This window comes from Esox lucius, chromosome 15, assembly GCF_011004845.1.
Source record: "Esox lucius isolate fEsoLuc1 chromosome 15, fEsoLuc1.pri, whole genome shotgun sequence".
NCBI classification, from domain to species: Eukaryota; Metazoa; Chordata; class Actinopteri; order Esociformes; family Esocidae; genus Esox; species Esox lucius.
Genome location: NC_047583.1, coordinates 17,233,843 through 17,255,621, shown reverse-complemented (window position 1 = coordinate 17,255,621; position 21,779 = coordinate 17,233,843). Strand labels below are relative to the sequence as shown.

The following is a 21,779-nucleotide window of genomic DNA, read 5'->3' as shown; positions in this document are numbered from 1 at the left end:
AACAATGAGATCCCTCTGATGCTTTGGAAGCTCTCTGCGGACCATGGCTTTTGCTCTGAAATGCAACTATGAAAATGTCAGGAAAATCCTACTAGAACAGCTGAACTTTATTTGTGATTAATCAGAGTCACTTTAAATGATGGCAGGTGTGTAATGCAATCAGGTTATTGTAAGATTTTTCTTTTTCTTTTTTCCCCCTCAAAGATTTCAGTTTGTTTTTCAATTGAATTGTTCACATTATCGGTCACATCGCGTGGCAGTCGGGGACAGTGCCTCTGGGAAGGCAGACCGGGGTGGTGGTCCCTCTTTTTAAGAAGGGGGAACGGAGGGTGTGTTCCAACTATAGGGGGATCACACTTCTCAGCCTCCCCGGGAAAGTCTATGCCAGGGTTCTGGAGAGGAGAATACGGCCAATAGTAGAACCTCAGATTCAGGAGGAACAGCGTGGTTTTCGTCCAGCCCGCTCGGTCACCTGGGAGGAGCTCAGAGTAGAGCTGCTGCTCCTCCACATCGAGAGGGGTCAGCTGAGGTGGCTTGGGCATCTGTTTCGGATGCCTCCGGAACGCCTTCCTGGGAAGGTGTTCCGGTCCCGTCCCACCGGGAGGAGACCCCGGGGAAGATCTAGGACACGCTGGAGGGACTATGTCTCCCGGCTGGCCTGGGAACACATCGGTGTCCCCCCGGAAGAGCTGGAGGAAGTGTCTGGGGAGAGGGAAGTCTGGGCATCCCTGCTTCAGACTGCTGCCCTCGCGACCCGGCCCCGGATAAGCGGAAGATGATGGATGGACATTATCGGTCACATTAAAAGTGGAAAAAGTTCTGACATGATTTATCTTTGTCTCTTTTACATCACAAAATCCTAGCATTTTAACAGGGGTGAGTAGACTTTTTATATTCACTGTAATAGGACCTGTAATGTTGAAGGATGGGTTTTCTAAAGCGGTATGTGGCTGCTGTGGCAATCTTCTGTTATAATATTAAAGGTGGATGAGATGAAAAGAGGTGGCGCAGCAGTCTCAAACCCCAGATGTACCAAGAACATTGCGGGGTTTCGTTACATTTTGCCTATGCCTTGTTATGACCTGCGTATGTTGCTGCGAATCCTTTTGTGTTCAGAACACCAACCTGATCCTCGGTTATTGAAATCAGAGGAGTAACCACTAGTATTATTGATACTAGTTTTCAAATTCAATGGATCGCAGACTGTCGGCCATGCTTGATAAATTAAACATTCACCATAGCCTGCTCTGCCCTCTTTTTTTCAGAACAGCATTAAGCAGAGAAGATTTAATGGCTTTATCGACTCAATCTCATGAATAGACTACACAGTTCTTCTAAAACAGAATTACGCTTTTCCTTGTTGCAACCTAGTTAGGAACTAAAAATGTTCAGGAAATGTGTTCTATCTAGTTAGAAGAAATAGTGAAACCCGCCTTCAACAAGCCTGTGAGTGGAGGTTCATTTGAAAACTAATATCCAATATAAAAATCAGAGGAGACCAGACAAGATGTTAATTTATTTAATTGAAGAGGTTAATGTGTATTTAAGTTATATTTATTTTAAGTTATTCGTTAGTGTTGAGAATTTCAATCCAGTCAACAGTCAAGACTTTTACCATTAAAATTACATTTAGACTGTAAAAGATGGGCTTTAAAACATTTCTTATAGAGGGTATCAGTCTTGCATCAAATAGTGATCCAAATACCAATTAGTGATGTTAATGGGCGGACACACAGGGAGAAGGCATGTTGTCAGGGCTGCCCTATTGTCCCGCGGCTTCCTCCGCCGGCTGCCGACCCTCCGCCGACTGCTGACCCTCCGCCGGCTCCCCCGTCTCCTGCTCCTCCACCGGCTCCTGCTCCTCCGCCAGCTCTCCCACAGGCTCCTGACCCTCCGCCGGCTCCCCCGTCTCCTGCTCCTTCGCCGGCTCCTGCTCCTCCGCCAGCTCTCCCACAGGCACCTGACCCTCCGCCGGCTCCCCTGGCTCCTGCTCCTCCGCCGGCTCCCGCTCCTCCGCCAGCTGTTGACCCTCCGCCGGCTCCCCCGGCTCCCGCTCCTCCGCTGGCTCCCGCTCCTCCGCCGGCTGCTGACCCTCCACCGGCGCCCCCATCTCCTGCTCCTCCGCCGGCTCCCGCTCCTCTGCCGGCTGTTGACCCTCCGCCGGCTCCCCCGGCTCCTGCTCTTCCGCCGGCTGTTGACCCTCTGCTGGATGCTGGCCCTCCGCCGGCTCCTCCGCCTGCTCCTGTCCCTCCGCCGGCACCTGATCCTCCGCCGGCTCTGCTGGATGCTGGCCCTCCGCCGGCTCCTCCGCCTGCTCCTGCTCCTCCACCGGCTCCCCCGGCTCCTGCTCCTCCGCCGGCTGCCGACCCTCCGCTGGCTCCCCCGTCTCCTGCTCCTCCGCCGGCTCCTGCTCCTCCGCCAGCTCTCCCACAGGCTCCTGACCCTCCGCCGGCTCCCCCGTCTCCTGCTCCTTCGCCGGCTCCTGCTCCTCCGCCAGCTCTCCCACAGGCACCTGACCCTCCGCCGGCTCCCCTGGCTCCTGCTCCTCCGCCGGCTCCCGCTCCTCCGCCGGCTGCTGACCCTCCACCGGCGCCCCCATCTCCTGCTCCTCCGCCGCCTCCCGCTCCTCTGCCGGCTGTTGACCCTCCGCCGGCTCCCCCGGCTCCTGCTCTTCCGCCGGCTGTTGACCCTCTGCTGGATGCTGGCCCTCCGCCGGCTCCCGCTCCTCCGCCGGCTGTTGACCCTCCGCCGGCTCCCCCGGCTCCTGCTCTTCCGCCGGCTGTTGACCCTCTGCTGGATGCTGGCCCTCCGCCGGCTCCTCCGCCTGCTCCTCCGCCTGCTCCTGTCCCTCCGCCGGCACCTGATCCTCCGCGGGCTCCCCCGGCTCCTGCTCCTCCACCGGCTCCCCCGGCTCCTGCTCCTCCGCCGGCTCCTGCTCCTCCGCCAGCTCTCCCACAGGCTCCTGACCCTCCGCCGGCTCCTCTGGCTCCTGCTCCTCCGCCGGCTCCTGCTCCTCCGCCGGCTGTTGACCCTCCGCCGGCTCCTCCGCCTGCTCCTGCTCCTCCGCCGGCTCCTGCTCCTCTGCCGGCTGCTGACCCGCCGCTGTCCCTGCGGCTCCGCCTCCCCGGCCTGTACCGGCAGCTCCGGGTGCTGAGCCTCCGCCTGTCCGGATATTGTCGTCCCGGTCTTGCGGTCGGGAGCCCGCGCCTTTGGGGGGGGTACTGTCACGTCCTGGCTGTGCCCCTAGCCATCTCTGCGCTGGGCTCGGGGCATAGCCAGGACAGGACAGGAGGTGGCATCAAGCCACCTCTAATCATTTTTGGTCTCCCCAATTGGAGGCAGGTGTTTGTCATTGCCTCCAATTGGGGACCCTATTTAAGTTAATTGTGTTGGCCATGCTGATGTGGTTCATTTTGGTTTTTTCCCTGTTGAAGATAACCCATGTCACTGTTTGCTGCATTTTGTTTTGTTTGATTCTTTCTGTTATTAAACATGGATTATTTGAACAACTTCAACTCTGCGCCTGTGTCCTACCACAACCTCGTACGTGACATTGATGCCATTTTTCAAGGATGGTGGAGGCGATTTGATGGCCTGGGGGTGTATTGGTGGTGGTAAAGTGGGAGGTTTGTACAGGATAAAACAAATCTTGAAGAGGGAAGACTATCACTCTATTTTGCAACGCCATGCCATACCCTGGGGACAGCGTTTAATTGGAGCCAATTTCCTCCTGCAACAGGACAATGACTTAAACACAGCTCCAAACTATTCAAGAACTATTTAGAGAAGCAGTCAGCTGGTATTCTGTCTATAATGGAGTGGCCAGCGCAGTCACCAGATCTCAACCCTATTGAAACGTTGTGGGAGCAGCTTGTCCGTATGGTATGTAAGAAGTGCCCATCAAGCCTATTCAACTTGTGGGACGAGCTTCAAGAAGCATGGGGTGAAATCTCTTTAGATTACCTCAATAAACTGACTAGAATCCCAAACTAGAATGCTAAAGGTCTCCAAGGTTGTAATTGCTGCACATTTTTGAAGGACACAATTATTATTTCAATTAAAAATCATTATTTCTAACATTGTCAATGATACATTCCCTATTCATTTTAATATATTTCCTATTCAAACTCATTTCGTGTATGTTTTCATGGAAAACAAGGACATTTCGGTTGTGTGTGTATATATACACTCACCTAAAGGATTATTAGGAACACCTGTTCAATTTCTCATTAATGCAATTATCTAATCAACCAATCACATGGCAGTTGCTTCAATGCATTTAGGGGTGTGGTCCTGGTCAAGACAATCTCCTGAACTCCAAACTGAATGTCAGAACAGGAAAGAAAGGTGATTTAAGCTATTTTGAGTGTGGCATGGTTGTTGGTGCCAGACGGGCCGGTCTGAGTATTTCACAATCTGCTCAGTTACTGGGATTTTCACGCACAACCATTTCTAGGGTTTACACAGAATGGTGTGAAAAGGGAACAACATCCAGTATGCGGCAGTCCTGTGGGCGACAATGCCTTGTTGATGCTAGAGGTCAGAGGAGAATGGGCCGACTGATTCAAGCTGATAGATGAGCAAACGTGACTGAAATAACCACTTGTTACAACCGAGGTATGCAGCAAAGCATTTGTGAAGCCACAACACGCACAACCTTGAGGCGGGTGGGCTACAACAGCAGAAGACCCCACCGAGTACCAATACAAAAAGGAAAAAGGGGCTACAATTTGCACGAGCTCACCAAAATTGGACAGTTGACGACTGGAAGAATGTTGCCTGGTCTGATGAGTCTCGATTTCTGTTGAGACATTCAGATGGTAGTAAACAGAATTTGGTGTAAACAGAATGAGAACATGGATCCATCATGCCTAGTTACCACTGTGCAGGCTGGTGGTGGTGGTGTAATGGTGGGGGGATGTTTTCTTGGCACACTTTAGGCCCCTTAGTGCCAATCGGGCATTGTTTAAATGCCACGGCCTACCTGAGCATTGTTTCTGACCATGTCCATGCCTTTATGACCACCATGTACCATCCTCTGATGGCAAACTTCCAGCAGGATAATGCACCATGTTACAAAGCTCAAATCATTTCAAATTGGTTTCTTGAACATGACAATGAGTTCACTGTACTGAAATGGCCCCCACAGTCACCAGATCTCAACCCAATAGAGCATCTTTGGGATGTGGTGGAACAGGAGCTTCGTGCCCTGGATGTGCATCCCACAAATCTCCATCAACTGCAAGATGCTATCCTATCAATATGGGTCAACATTTCTAAAGAATGCTTTCAGCACCTTGTTGAATCAATGCCATGTAGAATTAAGGCAGTTCTGAAGGCGAAAGGGGGTCAAACAGTATTAGTATGGTGTTATCCTTTAGGTGAGTGTATGTATATAGTTATATGTATTTAGTTGGGATCATGTCATTTATTAAATGATTTTCGTCAACATCATATTATGGAATTCCAAACTGTTCCAAACAAGTTTCAGATCTTAAGATTGTCTAAGATTCAGGTAATTTGAACGTTTCTGAAACATTTATTTGTATTGGATTTATTTATGTGTTTGATTGTAGTACTACAAAGTAATTAAGTCAAAGATAATTTGACTTTTACTAGAGTAGCAAGAATAATGTTTTAATTTTATTTCAAAAGTTGTTCTCAGTTGTATGTAGCCTTGTCTTAGCTTAATGGTCTGTCCATTGTTTTGTGATTTCTTCAACTGCGGTGTTGACTAAACAAATAGCCTACTGAGAAATTGTGTGCATTTTCTTTCGCTAAAGGCATACACACATACACACAACTAACTACAAAGTTAATATACAGTCGAAACCACCAACAAAATCCATTTCAAATTTGCAATTAATTATTTTAAAATCTCTCACGCTCGAGAAATCAGTTAATAATGTATACATGACATTCAGCTCACTCTTTGGGTAGAAATGGAATACGCAACATTACAACCTCAAACTTTCAAAAATTAAGAAAAATTACATATGAAATACAAAGTAAGAACAATGAAATACAAAGTACGAACAACGAAATACAAAGTATTTAATAAGCTCTAAATGTTTAAAATATTAACAGTGCAACTGCTTTAACTGTGAATTAGTCATTTCCTCCGTAATAGTAGTCTGAGTGCAGTTGTGTGAGGAAACGCACGTTTACATTTTGTGTTGTGGTTGCAGGTTTTGTGGCATTTCTTCATTTCGAGAGTACCTTTTGTTCTGGTAGTCTCATTCAAGTGACAGCCTGTCGATCAAGATGCATGGAGCCCGCCCCCTTCATCCTTCCCCCCATACTGCCACCCTCCCTGCTCCCTGGCCGTAGCAAGCCCATAGCAGTGAAGACGAGCTAGTTTTGAAGCCGTGGCATTAATGATCTCATCTCAGCCCGATCTACGTTTACAGAGGATCCTATGACCAACACCGGAATAAAGTTAAACAAATAAACAAAGGTACGCAGAATAACTTAACCAATTGTATTCATTTATTGTTATAACTGATGCCGGAAATACTTATTTCAGAAACTATAATCAAATGTTAGTCTGTTGAGGCGGGGGTGCTATGCTAACTATGTTAGCTAGCTAAAGTTAACGTAACAAGCTACACAACTATATAGCTAAGAACATACACCATCTTTATGAGGAAGTGTACACGTGTGTTTTGTGAGTGGCTATATTATTTAGTTGGAGAGGTCGTTTGTAATTTTATTACGTTGTTGCAATAATTGATCCCAGTTTTATGTGGGAATTAGCTAGCTAGGTAGCCTACTAGCTATTTATTTCAAAATGGCCTCATCTCCATTGTCGCCCCAGCTTCCCTGTTGCTCGAGTTAGACAAAGCATGCGGTACAACTACTACTAGAGAGGGCTAGGAGCGATTGCAGTGGGTGCAGTATCAATAACTGATTTCATTATGTAAATTATATTTATTAACCTATTATGAATTGCAGGATGCACCCTCGCAGTGTTGGGTAGTCAGCTAATTTCTCCATTCAAATAACCATAAGCGGCAGTGGAAATACCATCGACGTCAGTACTGTGGGGGAGGGGAGCCAATTCCTAGGTGGAGCCAGAGACGAGGAGGAGGTTCTCAGTTGGAGCTGCGGGGTTAATTCTATTTTATGTATTAAAGCCTTGTTGCTCTTTGAAGTTTAGACGGGTGTACTGAGACATTCAGGATTGTGGTTTGCTCCAATTAAAGTTGTTACTGAAAGTGTCATTGACTGGAGTAATCATCAGAAGACAAAACCTTAATGCAGCTTGAAGTGTGTTTTCTTGACCTATGTTTTGTTTTCATAGACAAATTAACCCATTTGATCCTTTTTGTCCATGGATATTGGCCTAACAGATTTGCATTGAACAGTCCTCTTTAGGTTTGCAGTGTTTATTAGGAGCAGTAAGGCCCCCTCCTTGCACCAGATCTTGTCACATCATAATGATTGCACCTCTTTTTCCCCCCCTTGTTTTCAGATGTCCAATCAGCTAGACTCCCTTAGTAAAATCCCCTTGTTTGGGCGGATTGGTGCATTAACATGAACCAAGTATTGTTGTTGTTTACTTGTAGTATTTTGCTTTTTAGTTAGAAATTCTCTTTTGTTTTTGACAGGCTCCACTAAGGTAACAAAAAGAGAAGGAGAGAGAGTACAATCATATGTCTGCCTCACATTTTGTATTTTTAATAGGGTACCTGGCAACACCGCTCATGAATTGGACTAGAAAATATGCTGCTATGCAAATATCATTTGGGTTCTAGCAACTTGGAAACAAATCAACATTTGCTGAAGTTGAGTTTTCTTGTACTACAGAGGTTTGTATCAAAAACAGACTGTTTGTCATGTTATTTGTGGTCTGACGCAGGTCCATTTGGAGTGTTCTGTTGTTGCAGTTAACATGATCTTACATTTCAGTAAGGGCACCAGTCCAATTATGTGACCGTTTTTCATCATGGTTTATTGATGGCTACTGCCATTAGAGGCACATTACCAGCCTCTATTGAAAGCAATGTTCGGCTAAGTGGTGGGCCATGACGTCTGCATTCAAGTTAGGTTCATTAACACACTCCTTATTACTTCCGATGGTGAAAACATACAGAAAATCCTTGTGTCACCTGATAGGATTTGTTGCTCTAGTGCTGAGATGTTCACCTATGTAGGACCAAAGCTCAAGGTTCTTCCATAGGGCAGTTGAATAGACGTAATTCTGTGATGTCTACACTGCTTATTAGGAACCTTTGCATACGTTCCCATTATCAACTGTTTTTTGTTGCTACCAGCTATAGTATAGTGTTACAATAATCTAGTAACTGCAAATGTTTGCTGTTTTGAACCAAAATGTCTTGTCTGTTTTTTTAGTTTCCTTTATTGCATACTTGCCTCCTGTTTGATATCCTTTGTTGCTTTGTCAATGGTTGATCCATGTAGTGGAGTAGTAACTCCAAACATTGCCCTGCCCACAGCTCTATCTGAGGGACCCACACCCTGGCAGAACTTTCTTTGGTTTAGTCTGATGGGAAATGTAGTGTGAAGTCACCAGGCTTCTGTCCTGTGTTCTCTCCTACTCTGCTTGTTTGTCCCTTGGAGTCAGCGACCATCCCCTGTTGTTTTGAAGCAAGTCGTCTGATGTCTTTTCATTCAGGCAGAGACTGCTTCAGGAAGGTTAATGTTAACTTTTCCTCCTTTTCCTGTTTTGACATTCTAGCCATTCTGGTTTTTGGAGCATGGTGTGTTTATCTCAAATATAGTATCACATTTAAACCTGTGTGGTATTCATTTGACTTTTCTCACCCAGTGTGTGTTCTTTTTTTGTACTACCGGAGTGAAGTTAACTCACTTTTGCCCATGATTAGGAGATGTCTGTCGACAGGTGACAGTGGGGTGGGATAGTGTATGTACATGAGCTGATTTTTGTGTAATTTTTTTCGAGAAGTCTGACCTGTCCTGACTTTGACCGCAGTGATGGCAGTTGGTTGGTAACATGCTGTATTTTCGGTGGTTCAGTGGGTCTGTTAAAAGTGTGGTTGTTCCGCCCAGCAGGAGCCTTGCTTCAGACTGGCCTAAAATGGGCAGAAAGGGTGCAGAACAAAAGCTGCTTGTTGCTTGTACAAAAGTACTGAAGCGCTGCAGCCGGGACCAAGCTGCTATGCTAATGCCTGTGCCTCTCAACAGGAAAGGTATAGCAAACTTTCAGAAAAACAACAAGCCATTTATACCGTAGTCAACTACATGAATATTTAGCTAACCTGTAGAGGTTCTTCATCACAGAATTCTCTTACCAATTGAGATTAAGTTTACCAATAGCTTAGCACCTTAAGAGTTTGTACTTATGTCACACACTTCAAACATAACACAGACATAACATTATTAGTTAATTATATTTTAGAATGTCGTTATGATCAGTTAAATTATGCAAAACCACAGTCCCTCATGATACCCTATGTGTTTGTGTTAGAACTTTTTTGTGACATGTTTTTCATCAGTAACACTCTTTCCATCTCCCCTCACACCAGAGAGCCAAAATGTTCCCGAAGGGCACGAAGCGCAAGTTTTCCGACTCTGGGGATGAACCTCCGGCGGGCAGTGACGACGTGAACCAGCCAAGTTCGGCGGCCGTAAGAATGCTGTCATCCTACAGCCTGCAGAGGCAGTCCCTGCTGGACATGTCCTTAATCAAGTTGCAGCTGTGCCACATGCTGGTGGAGCCCAACCTGTGCCGCTCGGTGCTGATTGCCAACACAGTGAGGCAGATCCAAGAGGAGATGACCCAGGATGGCACCTGGCAGATTATGACCCAGGCCCTGAGTGCCGCCAACGCCGCTGCCCAGTGCTCTGCAGACCGCCTCGTGGCCACGGAAGTGCTGTGTCGGCAGACAGAGGCAGCCCAAGGGGAGCCGGCCCCCAAGCCTTTCCCCGCGGTGGGGTCAGAGGGTTGCTCTGCGGAGGAGGTGGTGGTGGTAGAGGAGGAGGACGAGGGGGTTGAGGGGGGGGTGATCATGTCTACAGTCTCCCCCCAAGCCCCAACCGCTTACCTGCCGAGTACCTTTGGCATAGACCCCTGCTGGGAAGAGGAAACGGGCGAGGAGGAGGATGAAGATGAGGACAGTGAGGAGTGCGCTTCTGGATCAGAGGAGGGAGACAATGACAGGTTGGTTGAGGACTCCAGGACAGCAGAGCAGGTGTTTGGCACGTTCGAGATCAAAAACCCTGCGCCCAGTCCCGACCCGGCCCTGGAGGAACTGTTTTCAGACGTGGATGCATCTTACTACGACCTTGACACGGTGCTAACAGGCATGCAGAGCGCGCCTAAGATGGGGCCCTACGACCTCCTTGAGAGCCTGTCCTCCCATGGGCCCTCTCCCCTCAGCTCAAGCACCAGCTGCCGATCAGACCTCAATGAACTGGACCACATCATGGAGATCATAGTGGGCTCCTAAGAAACAATACATGCCGGTTTCTAATGACTTTACTGACTGTGTACATGGACATGGTGTAATAATACGTTCAGTCGTTGAGGGTTTATGAAATCAAGAACTTATTCAGTGTTACCACATGCAGTTGTGGATCTGTAAGTGGATAGAGATTACAATTACATAACATTAGGATTTTTCTTAACATGCTTTTCTGTTTCTTTTTTGTCATACAATCTGTTCCAGTTTTGTTTTTATTTATTGTTGTGTATAGACTGAAAAACACCCGAACATCATTACACTACACCAGAACAGAGACCGGAACATTCAAACATCTGAAGCAATGCATATTTTCCTAAAGAGTAAAACAAAGTGAAATATATGTATATTGTACTTATGTATATTGAAATATATTTTTTTGCAACATACAGTTTGGGAAATTTAACAGTATGACTTCATATACATTTACCAGTATGACTCCCTATTTTTAATCTGATCGAGATTTTAATGTAGCCAGAATCACCCAATGTCTTCCTATGGTTTGGTATCAAGCGTTTATCAGTCTCAAGGCTGACACTGTTGTGCTTTTCCAGGCACTATTTTCTCCACTTGATTTGAATGCATCCCTTAGAACCTGGACTAGATGAAGTTTTTAGAGAAATTCCTGCTTGATATCAGCATTAAGAAGCCATATTTTCTGATATTTGTGTTATTGCAAATAGAGAATTATGGGGTTGATTCATTAAGTTATTACATTTTAATTTATTTAATTTATTAAATACAGACACACAAATGCCAACCTTGTAGACCCATGATACATATTTTATACTACAACTGAATGCACCCCCCATACAGTAACTTATTTGTCTTATTTTCTCCGAATAATTATGGGCCCTGGTTTACAATTCCCTGTGCAGTTCCTGTGTAAAATTATATTTTGTACAGAATGAATCTGTATAAATATCAAAATGGTTTGTATTGTTTTATTTTTGTTGGATTTACAAGCAGCTGTCTTTCTCTAAAGATTTGTTTTCATAATGTGTCCTTATCGTGATGAAGAGATTACTCAGGCAAACCGTACCAGTTGAAGCCGACAGTATTACTCCGGTCATTACTACCACAACTCCTCTGAATGATGTCACTCTGCTTCAAACAGGAGCTAGAATTTCAAAGACCTTCACAAATGTAAAGTATATGCATTTTTATATTAAAAAAACATTGTAGCATCTTTGTAAATATTTTTTATAATAAAAGGTGCAAAGTTTATTGGTGTATCCCACTAGTGTTTCTTGTTGTCAGTTTAATTGTGTGTGGAGTGGTCTAGCAGCTTTCACATACGTGCACTAATTCCTAACGGAGACTGGGATTTTATCACTTCCAAATCGTCAATGAAATATGTTATTTTATTATTAAAACAAACAATTATAATTTCTATTTTAAACACACCATTATAATTAGTGTTTATGATATCCACCACTATAGTTACTTAGAGCAAAATTCTTGACTTAAGTTTTTCCAGAATTTACAGTGGCAGTGAAAACTTGGATTACAATTGTCATTGAATAGTACAAGTACAGTGCAACAAGTACATCTGGCTTCAATGGGTATTCTATTTTGATGTCCCTCTCACTTGACCTCATTGAAATGATGGATGCCTACAATGTCAACCTCATTGCAAAAGCTGCCTCCAAGCAACTAGAGGCCTCTTAACCTCTCTATGGCCCAATTACACGCTCCCCTCAGACTTGCTTTTAAATGATGCACTCAGTCTTTTGTGATGGTATTTAGGAAGACCGGAAAGGCACCTGTGCAGAGTATGAGGAAGTAAACAGACAGGGAGTCTGCATGCCCTTGCTGCTTCACACTTAATCACCTATCTCCCTCTGAGGACAGCTGCTCTGGGCACCTCAGTTCACAAAGCCCATCAGCACACCTTTGCTTGAGACAGAAAACTCCCTGGCCAACCCACAGACCTTGCGCTTGATTCAATTTTGGCAGGAAATGTGTATGTACCTTTAATCTCCCCCACCTGGGCCGGGCTAGACTATCCACCCTGGGCAAGTTAAGTGTAATTCTGGGGGAGATGAGATTAAAGATGTCCTCCAGTGATACCTGTGTCTGATTTGGACCAAATTATGGAAATCAGTCATTACTTAATACATGTATTATTACAAATTAGTGTGCAAGATTGCTGTCCAACTACTACAATAGCATGAAAACCAAAAACTAGTCTAGCAATGTGCCACATTTTACCAGAGCCTAACAAAATGAGAACAAGTATCTAATGCGTTTGGTTGAATTTGGGAATAATTCTTTACAAATTATTTGGTTGTGGCTAACCATCCATCTGGAAAGCTACTAAACCAAATCCTAACCACATTTCAGGCTAAACATCGAAGGACAATACCTTAAAGGGGCCCTGTGTTGATTCCTCTAATGTTGACAAGACTGAACACACAATTTCTCTCTTCCTTTTCCCTTATTTTGTAGATTTTTTTGGATGAATTTGTCAGATGTCTTCTGGTCATTCATGCTTGTATTTATACTAGTAGTACAGTAAAAATCTTACACATGGCCCCTTTAAATTTTAAGTGCTCTTTGTACTTGGTGATCAGAGACCAACCAATGTTCTATTTAGATTAACATGGGCTCCAAATAGAGAAATAGGCTGCCAGTTATTGCGGTAGGTTGAGGGGTTAACATTTAAGGGCTGTGACACTGGTCTTTTGCACTGACTTGAAAATAATTGAATTCCAAATCAAGCACAGCAATATAGTTTGCAATAAAACACAGTATGTCTTGAACATAATGCACTGCTTTTAAAAAAAGAAAAGTGTGTGTTTAGGGCCAAATTTGTTTTTAATGTTTTGCAAATGGTAACAAATACAAAACATCCTCCCTGTACACCAGTTTCTCATGCTCATCAACTTTATTTTATTAACATAATTCCATAATAATATTTATATAATTCCCTAAATACTCTCTCTCAATTAAACCATTCTCAGATGTTCGCTAAAACAGTTTGTAAATCACCTCCCAGTAGACAGACACACAAATGCCAACCTTGTAGACCCATGATACATATTTTATACTACAACTGAATGTACCCCCCATACAGTAACTTATTTGTCTTATTATCTCATAATTAATATGGGCCCTGGTTTACAACTCCCTGTGCAGTTCCTGGGTAAAATTATATTTTGTACAGAATGAATTTGTAAAAATATCAAAATGGTTTGTATTGTTTTATTTTTGTTGGATTTACAAGCAGCTGTCTTTCTACCACATCTTTAACAAATTCAAATTATATTTTTGACTTTACACACTTTCAACATCTATATCGTACAAAACATGAATTGCAGCACAGAATAGATTGTCAGCTATATGGCATAAAGTATCCCTTGTGGGAGGGGATATAGTGTTGTTGGATTTCCTGTACAAAGCTAATGAGCTCCAAATTAAGGTATAATATTGACCAGATCAGCTCTTAGTTGCACAATGGCCAATGTGCCTGCACTATTGAGTTGATCTACTTGAGTAAGGGCCGATCATATCACAGTTTTTGGGGTGGCAGATCAGATTTCAGTACAACAATCTTAGGCACATGTACTTTCTTATAATAATAAATCTCAGTAACACTATATACATTACCAGTCAAATTTAGACATTTTCCCAGTCATTTGAATTGATAAATGTAACCAAACCTTTGACTGGTACTGTATTAATATATGAATAATGTCTGATCAATTAATTGTAAGTGTTTTGTATTTCAATTGCAACTGTTCACTACCTAATTCAGTCTGAAAATTATATTATTTTCAGACTGAAGGCAATTTTTATAACCAGATTTGTCATGAATCAATATATGAAGTGGTTGGTTCACATAATGTTTTTTATTATGAGGATTGTATTTCAGCTTGTTCTTAGAATCCTAAAAACCCTTGAGCAGACTAGACTTGTATCATTACAGTTTTTAAATTTAATAAAGTGAAACAAACAAATACTTTGCTGATGCTAATATCATTATTTTTAAGGATTTCTAGGAACGTAAAAAATGGCAAGCTGACCTGCAAAGAGATTTATGCAATTCTTACCAGTAGGGAAATGGACATTGTAATCTGGCCATTAGTGCAGATCGGGAATAGACTGCTTGAATACCTTAATGCAGTGGTTATCAAATCTTTCCTGGGGAACCCCATTCCATTTATTAGATGTATTCCAGAACTAGGGCATCTCTATCAACTTGTCAACCAATTGGCTGCTTGATTCAGGTGAGCTACCTCAGGGTAACAACAACATTTTGAGACGGATGGGTATTCCCAGGAAGAATTTCAGTTCCACTGACCTAATGCAACATTCCTTTCATACAATTATGATGGGTAGAAAGTTAAATGTTTCATCTTGAATGATCTTGAAATAGCTGAGTTGGTAGTGATAACTCTTTCAAGTGAACTTATACGGTACAGTATACGATACAGTGATATACAGCTCTGAACTTGAATGCAAACCCTAACAACACATTTGGAATTGTTTCCTTTGAACAGGGTAAGGATCAAATTATAAGCTGAATCCTTGAATGTGTCGAATCATGACAATTTTAATGAATAAAATTAGTCTATTTAAAGTCTTATGACCCCCCTAAACTGGGTCTGTGCCTCACCTTGGACACCACAGTAAACAATTTCTGGACACGCCCCTGTATCTACTTACCTTTGGTGGTCTTTCAGCTACCTGCTTTATATCAATGTGAGAGCCACTTATTGACAGTTCTACACAGGCCTGCATGGGCATAGCCAGGTGCACTTACATTTTTCTCTCTGTCAGAATTAAACAGTGGTAAAGAGCCAGTCTTATTACACAAAAAGGGAAACACTAATGCCTAATATGTTGTTTGTATGAGCATAATCTATAATTAGTATATACACTCACCTAAAGGATTATTAGGAACACCATACTAATACTGTGTTCGACCCCCTTTCGCCTTCAGAACTGCCTTAATTGTACGTGGCATTGATTCAACAAGGTGCTGAAAGCATTCTTTAGAAATGTTGGCCCATATTGATTGGATAGCATCTTGCAGTTGATGGAGATTTGTGGGATGCACATCCAGGGCACAAAGCTCCTGTTCCACCACATCCCAAAGATGCTCTATTGGGTTGAGATCTGGTGACTGTGGGGGCCATTTCAGTACAGTGAACTCATTGTCATGTTCAAGAAACCAATTTGAAATGATTCGAGCTTTGTGACATGGTGTATTATCCTGCTGGAAGTAACCATCAGAGGATGGGTACATGGTGGTCATAAAGGGATGGACATGGTCAGAAACAATGCTCAGGTAGGCCGTGGCATTTAAACGATGCCCAATTGGCACTAAGGGGCCTAAAGTGTGCCAAGAAAACATCCCCCACACCATTACACCACCACCACCAGCCTGCACAGTGGTAACAAGGCATGATGGATCCATGTTCTCATTCTGTTTACGCCAAATTCTGACTCTACCATCTGAATGTCTCAACAGAAATCGAGACTCATCAGACCAGGCAACATTCTTCCAGTCTTCAACTGTCCAATTTTGGTGAGCTTGTGCAAATTGTAGCCTCTTCTTACTATTTGTAGGGGAGATGAGTGGTACCCGGTGGGGTCTTCTGCTGTTGTAGCCCATCCGCCTCAAGGTTGTGCGTGTTGTGGCTTCACAAATGCTTTGCTGCATACCTCGGTTGTAACGAGTGGTTATTTCAGTCAAAGTTGCTCTTCTATCAGCTTGAATCAGTCGGCCCATTCTCCTCTGACCTCTAGCATCAACAAGGCATTTTCCCCCACAGGACTGCCGCATACTGGATGTTTTTCCTTTTTCCTTTGTAAACCCTAGAAATGGTTGTGCGTGAAAATCCCAGTAACTGAGCAGATTGTGAAATACTCAGACCGGCCCGTCTGGCACCAACAACCATGCCACGCTCAAAATTGCTTAAATCACCTTTCTTTCCCATTCTGACATTTAGTTTGGAGTTCAGGAGATTGTCTTGACCAGGACCACACCCCTAAATGCATTAAAGTAACTGCCATTGATTGGTTGATTAGATAAATGCATTAATGAGAAATTTAACAGGTGTTCCTAATAATCCTTTAGATGAGTGTATAATTCCTATCGTACTTCCATTAGCCATGAAATTCCAAGTTTGAATGACATGGGGCACAAATCAGCAAATACATGACACTATGCCGTTTTCAGGGACTCTTTTTGGCTCGACAGTGCCACTTTTACAACCAGTAGACAAAAATCATGGACTGCATCTTTACCCATTGCCAAAAAAGTTTTCGAACAATTCCATAAAAACCCTCAGCCCAATAAATGAATAAATATTACATATGTGAAAATGTAACATAGGAAATAACTATGTTCATTGCTGGGTTTTGGAGATTTGGTGAGAGGGGTGTCATCACAGGAAAAGGTGTATGACATGAGGCACATATCAGCACAAACAAAACACCCAATTTTCAGAGACTCGTTTTGCCTCAACAGTGGCACTTTAACAACCATTGGACAATAATCACAGAATTCCTCTTTAAGTATAGACCCTGATCTGTGTTTCCAAACATTTCTTAGAGGGCAATGCATGGGTGTTGCAGAAACCACCATGCTAGCATGGTAACTGATAGTTACTGATATACAGTCATGAACATGGTAAGAGTACCCACTGGAAACAATTTGTGAAATGCATTTGTACACATCCATGTTTAAGCTAAATGTCAACCGCATTAAGGCAACCCAGTTCAACAAAGCACAAAAAATAAATTTTGGAACTAGTTAAGAAATCATATAAAAAGTAATGCAAGACTCATGGTCTCAATCCTACTGAAATCCTTTGGAAGGACTTGAAGCGGGCCATACATGCAAGAAAGCCCTCGAACATGACACACTTGAAGTGGTACTGTAAAGAGTGGGCAAAAAGTCCTCCAAGTTGATGTGTATTGACACACATGACTGTAACTAGTTATTTAACATGTATAGTACAATTCTTTTAAACCTAGTGCTTACACTCACTATTACATTTTGGATGTCACCATGATTTACCACATGCTATGCAGCAGACCTACTTTCTCAAGCCCTGACAGTTGGTCAGAAAAAAAAAGCAAACTAGTTGGTGAATACAAAAACATTTCAGTGAAGTTTAGATGCAGTCCATTCAAGATTAGCTGTTCATGTTTGTCCCTACATTATTTTGCATCCGAGGTTTGCGCACATCCCTGCCTGACATCAGCATCATATCAACTGGAACACAGTCTATGATAATATCAACTGGAACACAGTCTATGATAATATCAACTGGAACACAGTCTATGATAATATCAACTGGAACACAGTCTATGATAATATCAACTGGAACACAGTCTATGATAATATCAACTGGAACACAGTCTATGATAATATCAACTGGAACGCAGTCTATGATAATATCAACTGGAACACAGTCTATGATAATATCAATTGGAACACAGTCTATGATAATATCAATTGGAACACAGTCTATGATAATATCAACTGGAACACAGTCTATGATAATATCAATTGCAACACAGTCTATGATAATATCAATTGCAACACAGTCTATGATAATATCAACTGGAACACAGTCTATGATAATATCAACTGGAACACAGTCTATGATAATATCAACTGGAACACAGTCTATGATAATATCAATTGGAACACAGTCTATGATAATATCAATTGGAACACAGTCTATGATAATATCAATTGGAACACAGTCTATGATAATATCAATTGGAACACAGTCTATGATAAAAAGGTCCAGCTTTGCAGACTCCACCATGTGATTTCCCTTAGTCTGATCGTCAAAATTATTTCTTTGATGGTTTGTCAATGTGCAAACTTGCTCTGAGGGCCCTCTATGGTCACATGTTGCAAACAAAACCAAGGGCGTCATCCAGAGTGGGAAGGGGATCAATAATCCTAGCAACTTTGGGAAACACTTGTGACTTGAATTTAGCAATTCATGTTCCACTTAAGTATGAAAATGAGCATAACATTTTAATTAACGCAATTTTCTACTAAACCTGAGTAACAGTCAAACACAGGGGTATACTATTTTGTCACCTCTCAGTCTAAGATAAACAAATGCAATTATCATAATTTCCCAATCATTTGAATGTGTAAATGTATCCAAACCTTTGACTGGTACTGTATTTATATATGAAGAATGTCTGATCGATTACCTGTACTTCAATTGCAACTGTTCACTACCTAATTCAGTCTGAAAATGATGCCTATCCATTCTTTTGTGTGAAATTCCACACCCTCAAAAACAATGCAGTATTATGGGATATAATATTGCTCACGGAAGCTGCATCTTTGAACATATGCTGCAAGGGGTCACTGAAGCGTATAATTAGGCCCTACACCCTCAATCATATTAATTCCCTCCACTGTGGGTAACAACTGGAGGGCAGATAAGGACTTTATTTGGGATTTAGCGAAATATAAAACCAGGAACACACATACTAATGAACTAAACAATATGATTACATCAAAAATGCATACAACTGAGAAAAGTTAATAATTTACTTTTACGCGGATAACAGCCAAGCCCATTTCACCCATCTACAACAGCACAGTGGAGGTGCAATGTAGCATCTTTCTACTGTCCTCCATAGTTCAGTGGAGGGGTATTCTTATGGTGCTGAGGCTGCAGCTGCATGCCGCACTGAGTCAGCCACTGCTGGGAGATCTGGTAGAGGAATGCTGGGGTGTCACGGCGGCATGAGGAGGAGGCCAATAGCTGAGTGGAGGGAGATGAGAGGAAGGATAGTGGTGAGGTTAGAAGTTGACACGCGAGCGCGCAACACACGCGCACAACACAGACCTTGGTTTTGATGAGAGCAGCAGCTGGGGGGCAAGAGGTTTCCTCTGGGGTTTCGTCAAGGTCCTCTACACTCTGAAGGGGAAAGTTAATTAAAAAGAACCCTGACATAATGTCTTGGAGAAAGACATTTTACATGAAGAACATGTGGCACAGTACTTAGCAATTATTGTGTATTTCTTACAGTATGGAATCTTCAGGCACCATCTAGTGGACAACAGGAAAATAAACTACTGTATTTTCCTTCTACTTGCCTGTAAATTACTAGATGGCTCCTCTACAAAAAAAAAATCCTATTATTTTTGGAGAGGTGCTGGGAGATTTCCAGTTGCATTACGCTTATAATACCCTAAATTCAACAGTCTCTGTTGTCACAGAAAAAATAAAAACTGACTAGCTAAGTAGATAAATTACATAATTCTCAAAATCTTGCTTGAGGACTTAAGGACCATCTCCTCTTTCCCTGCTCACCTGTTCAGAGATGAAGCGTGCGTTTGTGATTCTTAGGGCAGAAGCCACTCTGTTGTGGCAGTTTGAGTGGACGACTTGCTCGGAAAACCTCAGCCTGCTGGGCTCAGCCACCAGACAGCTCCACAAGCTGCCACTGTCACTAGTTATGAGAAGTGTGTTAAACACATTCTTACAGAACACAAAATAGAATATTAATACATACAGTATACAGAGGCATATATTTGTAGTAACAGTTCAAATGTAAAATTAGATACCATATTGTATTTGTTGGTTGAGAAGAACATGTTTGGGTATTTTCTAGCAACTGGGACAGAGATTGAACCATACAGTTGGCCTCTTTATATTCAGTCAAAACTGGGAAGCACTCTTGGAAAACGACATGCATTTTCAGCACATCTCCATACTCCAGCTGCATCAACAGAAATATACCACATAATTATTCCTGTATACCTTCACATAGTTTATACAACAACTTGAGATAAAATAGATACTATGAAGAATTATTCTGCATGGATTTTATATTGGCAAAACTTGTGGTGGTTTTTGTTTTTACATTGACATTAACTTATGTTATTATATTCAGTTATGTTAGCCTATCTACAATACAATTGTGATTTGTAGCCTCTCACTAGAAATATAGCAAAGACCATAAAGAAATATTTGTGCTGTATTCTTTAGTAAGAGTGAGATTCTTTTTTAGTTACTATATTCATCAGAGGAATGAGACTCATAGTTGTCTGTTGCATTATAGCCAGTTTGTAGAGATCACAATTATCACAGTAATCTTTAGTACATGGGCCCAACAGAACCGAATAAACTCCGTAGCAAGCTTATTACGGACACGTTAGTACCAGGTCTAATTACCTTAGCCTCTAGAAAAGCCCGAATTCTTTGGGGCATGGATTCCATAAGGCGTCAGAAATGTTACACAAGTCTGACAGGTAGAGTGTAGGTAAATCTTCATCTCAGTAACAATAAAGTTTGCTGAATTTAATACCCAAGCTGATAATGTGAAAAAGCACAGACCAATGCAATGGTATTTGCGTTAGAACTTGTACTACATTTCTAACATGTTCATTTCTTGTTAATGCCTAACAATGACATAAATACCAAAACAATGTATCCTACACTAGTATTGGTATTTTCTTTTTATCACGACACATTTTGGCACACGTTTTTTATTTCTCGAAACCTATAGATTCGAGCCAATGTATTTAGTTGAAACTGATTCATACAGCCACATGAAAGTGGCAAAGTAAAGTTTCGATTTTTTTCGAGAAGGTGGAGCGCCTTTGACGTGGTTGCTTAACTTTATTTATTCAATTAATCTTTAGTTTACAGCATACAGGGAAATATTTTCATACCAGGTGTATACACGTTTTTAGTTGCATGTAACCATACTCACTGATGAACATCGATCAACAGACTCCGACTTGGAGCCATTACAAACAGTAGTCCAGTCTCCAAATACACTGTCCACCTCCGCGTCGTTTTTTAGTTCCCAACTCGTTTGCACAGACCGCGGCCTGCAGTCTGTTAGATCCGCGCAAGCAAAAACGAATGGTTTCTCCATTTAAAGAAGAGCGTGTATTCAAAAATGTACTTCTAGACTGATCTGGCATTCATTTTCAGAAGGCCTACGCATGATAAAGCTAATTAACCGGTTGATAAACTGAATCTAATACACATGTACATAATTAGTACTCTCATCGTACCTATAAACAAGGCAAATATTCCGTAGCCACTTCCTTACTCACGTCTTTTAATGATGCCCGGATGACGAAAATATGGTATAGAACTACCTTACCTGGCGCCGCCTGGCGCAAGTATTTTTGACAGTTTATGTAGACCCAAATGCAGCCGACAGAGGGTGCCCTAAACTCTAAGATGTTTTAACATTTCACATACTCGAGTCACAGTGTCAGATTTCATAGCAGGTAAATCAACTCCATCCCACAGCCACACAAACAAAATGTTCCTTAGGCATGCACTTATGTGTTTTAATAGTTAAGGTAACATTTAT

At 42.5% G+C, this 21,779-nt stretch overlaps 2 protein-coding genes across 11 annotated transcripts; one reads left to right on the top strand and one right to left on the bottom strand.

The window, feature by feature from the left end:
- Nucleotides 1-6,193: 6,193 nt before the first annotated feature.
- On the top strand, nucleotides 6,194-11,680 carry LOC105031657 (cell division cycle-associated protein 4). 6 transcript variants are annotated; one of them, XM_034297584.1, is made up of 3 exons: nucleotides 6,194-6,457; nucleotides 9,037-9,173; nucleotides 9,510-11,680. In XM_034297584.1, exon 3 carries the CDS (start codon nucleotides 9,519-9,521, stop codon nucleotides 10,431-10,433), a length of 915 nt encoding a protein of 304 aa, XP_034153475.1. In that variant the 5' UTR covers nucleotides 6,194-6,457; nucleotides 9,037-9,173; nucleotides 9,510-9,518; the 3' UTR covers nucleotides 10,434-11,680. The 6 variants fall into 6 exon arrangements, with proteins under 6 accessions (XP_034153475.1, XP_034153472.1, XP_034153474.1 ...); XM_034297581.1 differs by having other exon boundaries at nucleotides 7,687-9,173; XM_034297583.1 differs by having other exon boundaries at nucleotides 6,194-7,811.
- A 6,670-nt stretch (nucleotides 11,681-18,350) lies between these two features.
- Nucleotides 18,351-21,571, bottom strand: si:dkey-229e3.2. Of its 5 annotated transcripts, XR_004576841.1 has the most exons (6): nucleotides 21,514-21,535; nucleotides 21,162-21,289; nucleotides 20,011-20,165; nucleotides 19,757-19,895; nucleotides 19,289-19,360; nucleotides 18,351-19,204 (listed from the first exon to the last, which is right to left on the bottom strand). XR_004576841.1 is itself a non-coding variant. In XM_034297232.1 (5 exons), exons 2-5 carry the CDS (start codon nucleotides 21,197-21,199, stop codon nucleotides 19,064-19,066), a joined length of 390 nt encoding a protein of 129 aa, XP_034153123.1. In that variant the 5' UTR covers nucleotides 21,200-21,289; nucleotides 21,472-21,571; the 3' UTR covers nucleotides 18,351-19,063. The 5 variants fall into 5 exon arrangements, 4 of the variants coding, with proteins under 4 accessions (XP_034153123.1, XP_010904515.2, XP_010904516.2 ...); XM_034297232.1 differs by lacking the exon at nucleotides 20,011-20,165 and having other exon boundaries at nucleotides 21,472-21,571; XM_010906213.3 differs by lacking the exon at nucleotides 21,514-21,535 and having other exon boundaries at nucleotides 21,162-21,507.
- Between the last annotated feature and the right edge of the window lie 208 nt (nucleotides 21,572-21,779).

Coding starts and splice junctions, on each gene's coding strand:
- LOC105031657 (XM_010906219.4), top strand. CDS start 9,519: ATGTTCCCGAAGGGCACGAAGCGCAAGTTTTCCGACTCTGGGGATGAA.
- si:dkey-229e3.2 (XM_010906213.3), bottom strand. CDS start 21,329: ATGGAGAAACCATTCGTTTTTGCTTGCGCGGATCTAACAGACTGCAGG. Junction 20,166..21,161: donor CTGTTGATCGATGTTCATCA/GTGAGTATGGTT, acceptor CTGTTGATGCAG/CTGGAGTATGGAGATGTGCT. Junction 19,205..19,288: donor CTGCTCTCATCAAAACCAAG/GTCTGTGTTGTG, acceptor CCCTCCACTCAG/CTATTGGCCTCCTCCTCATG.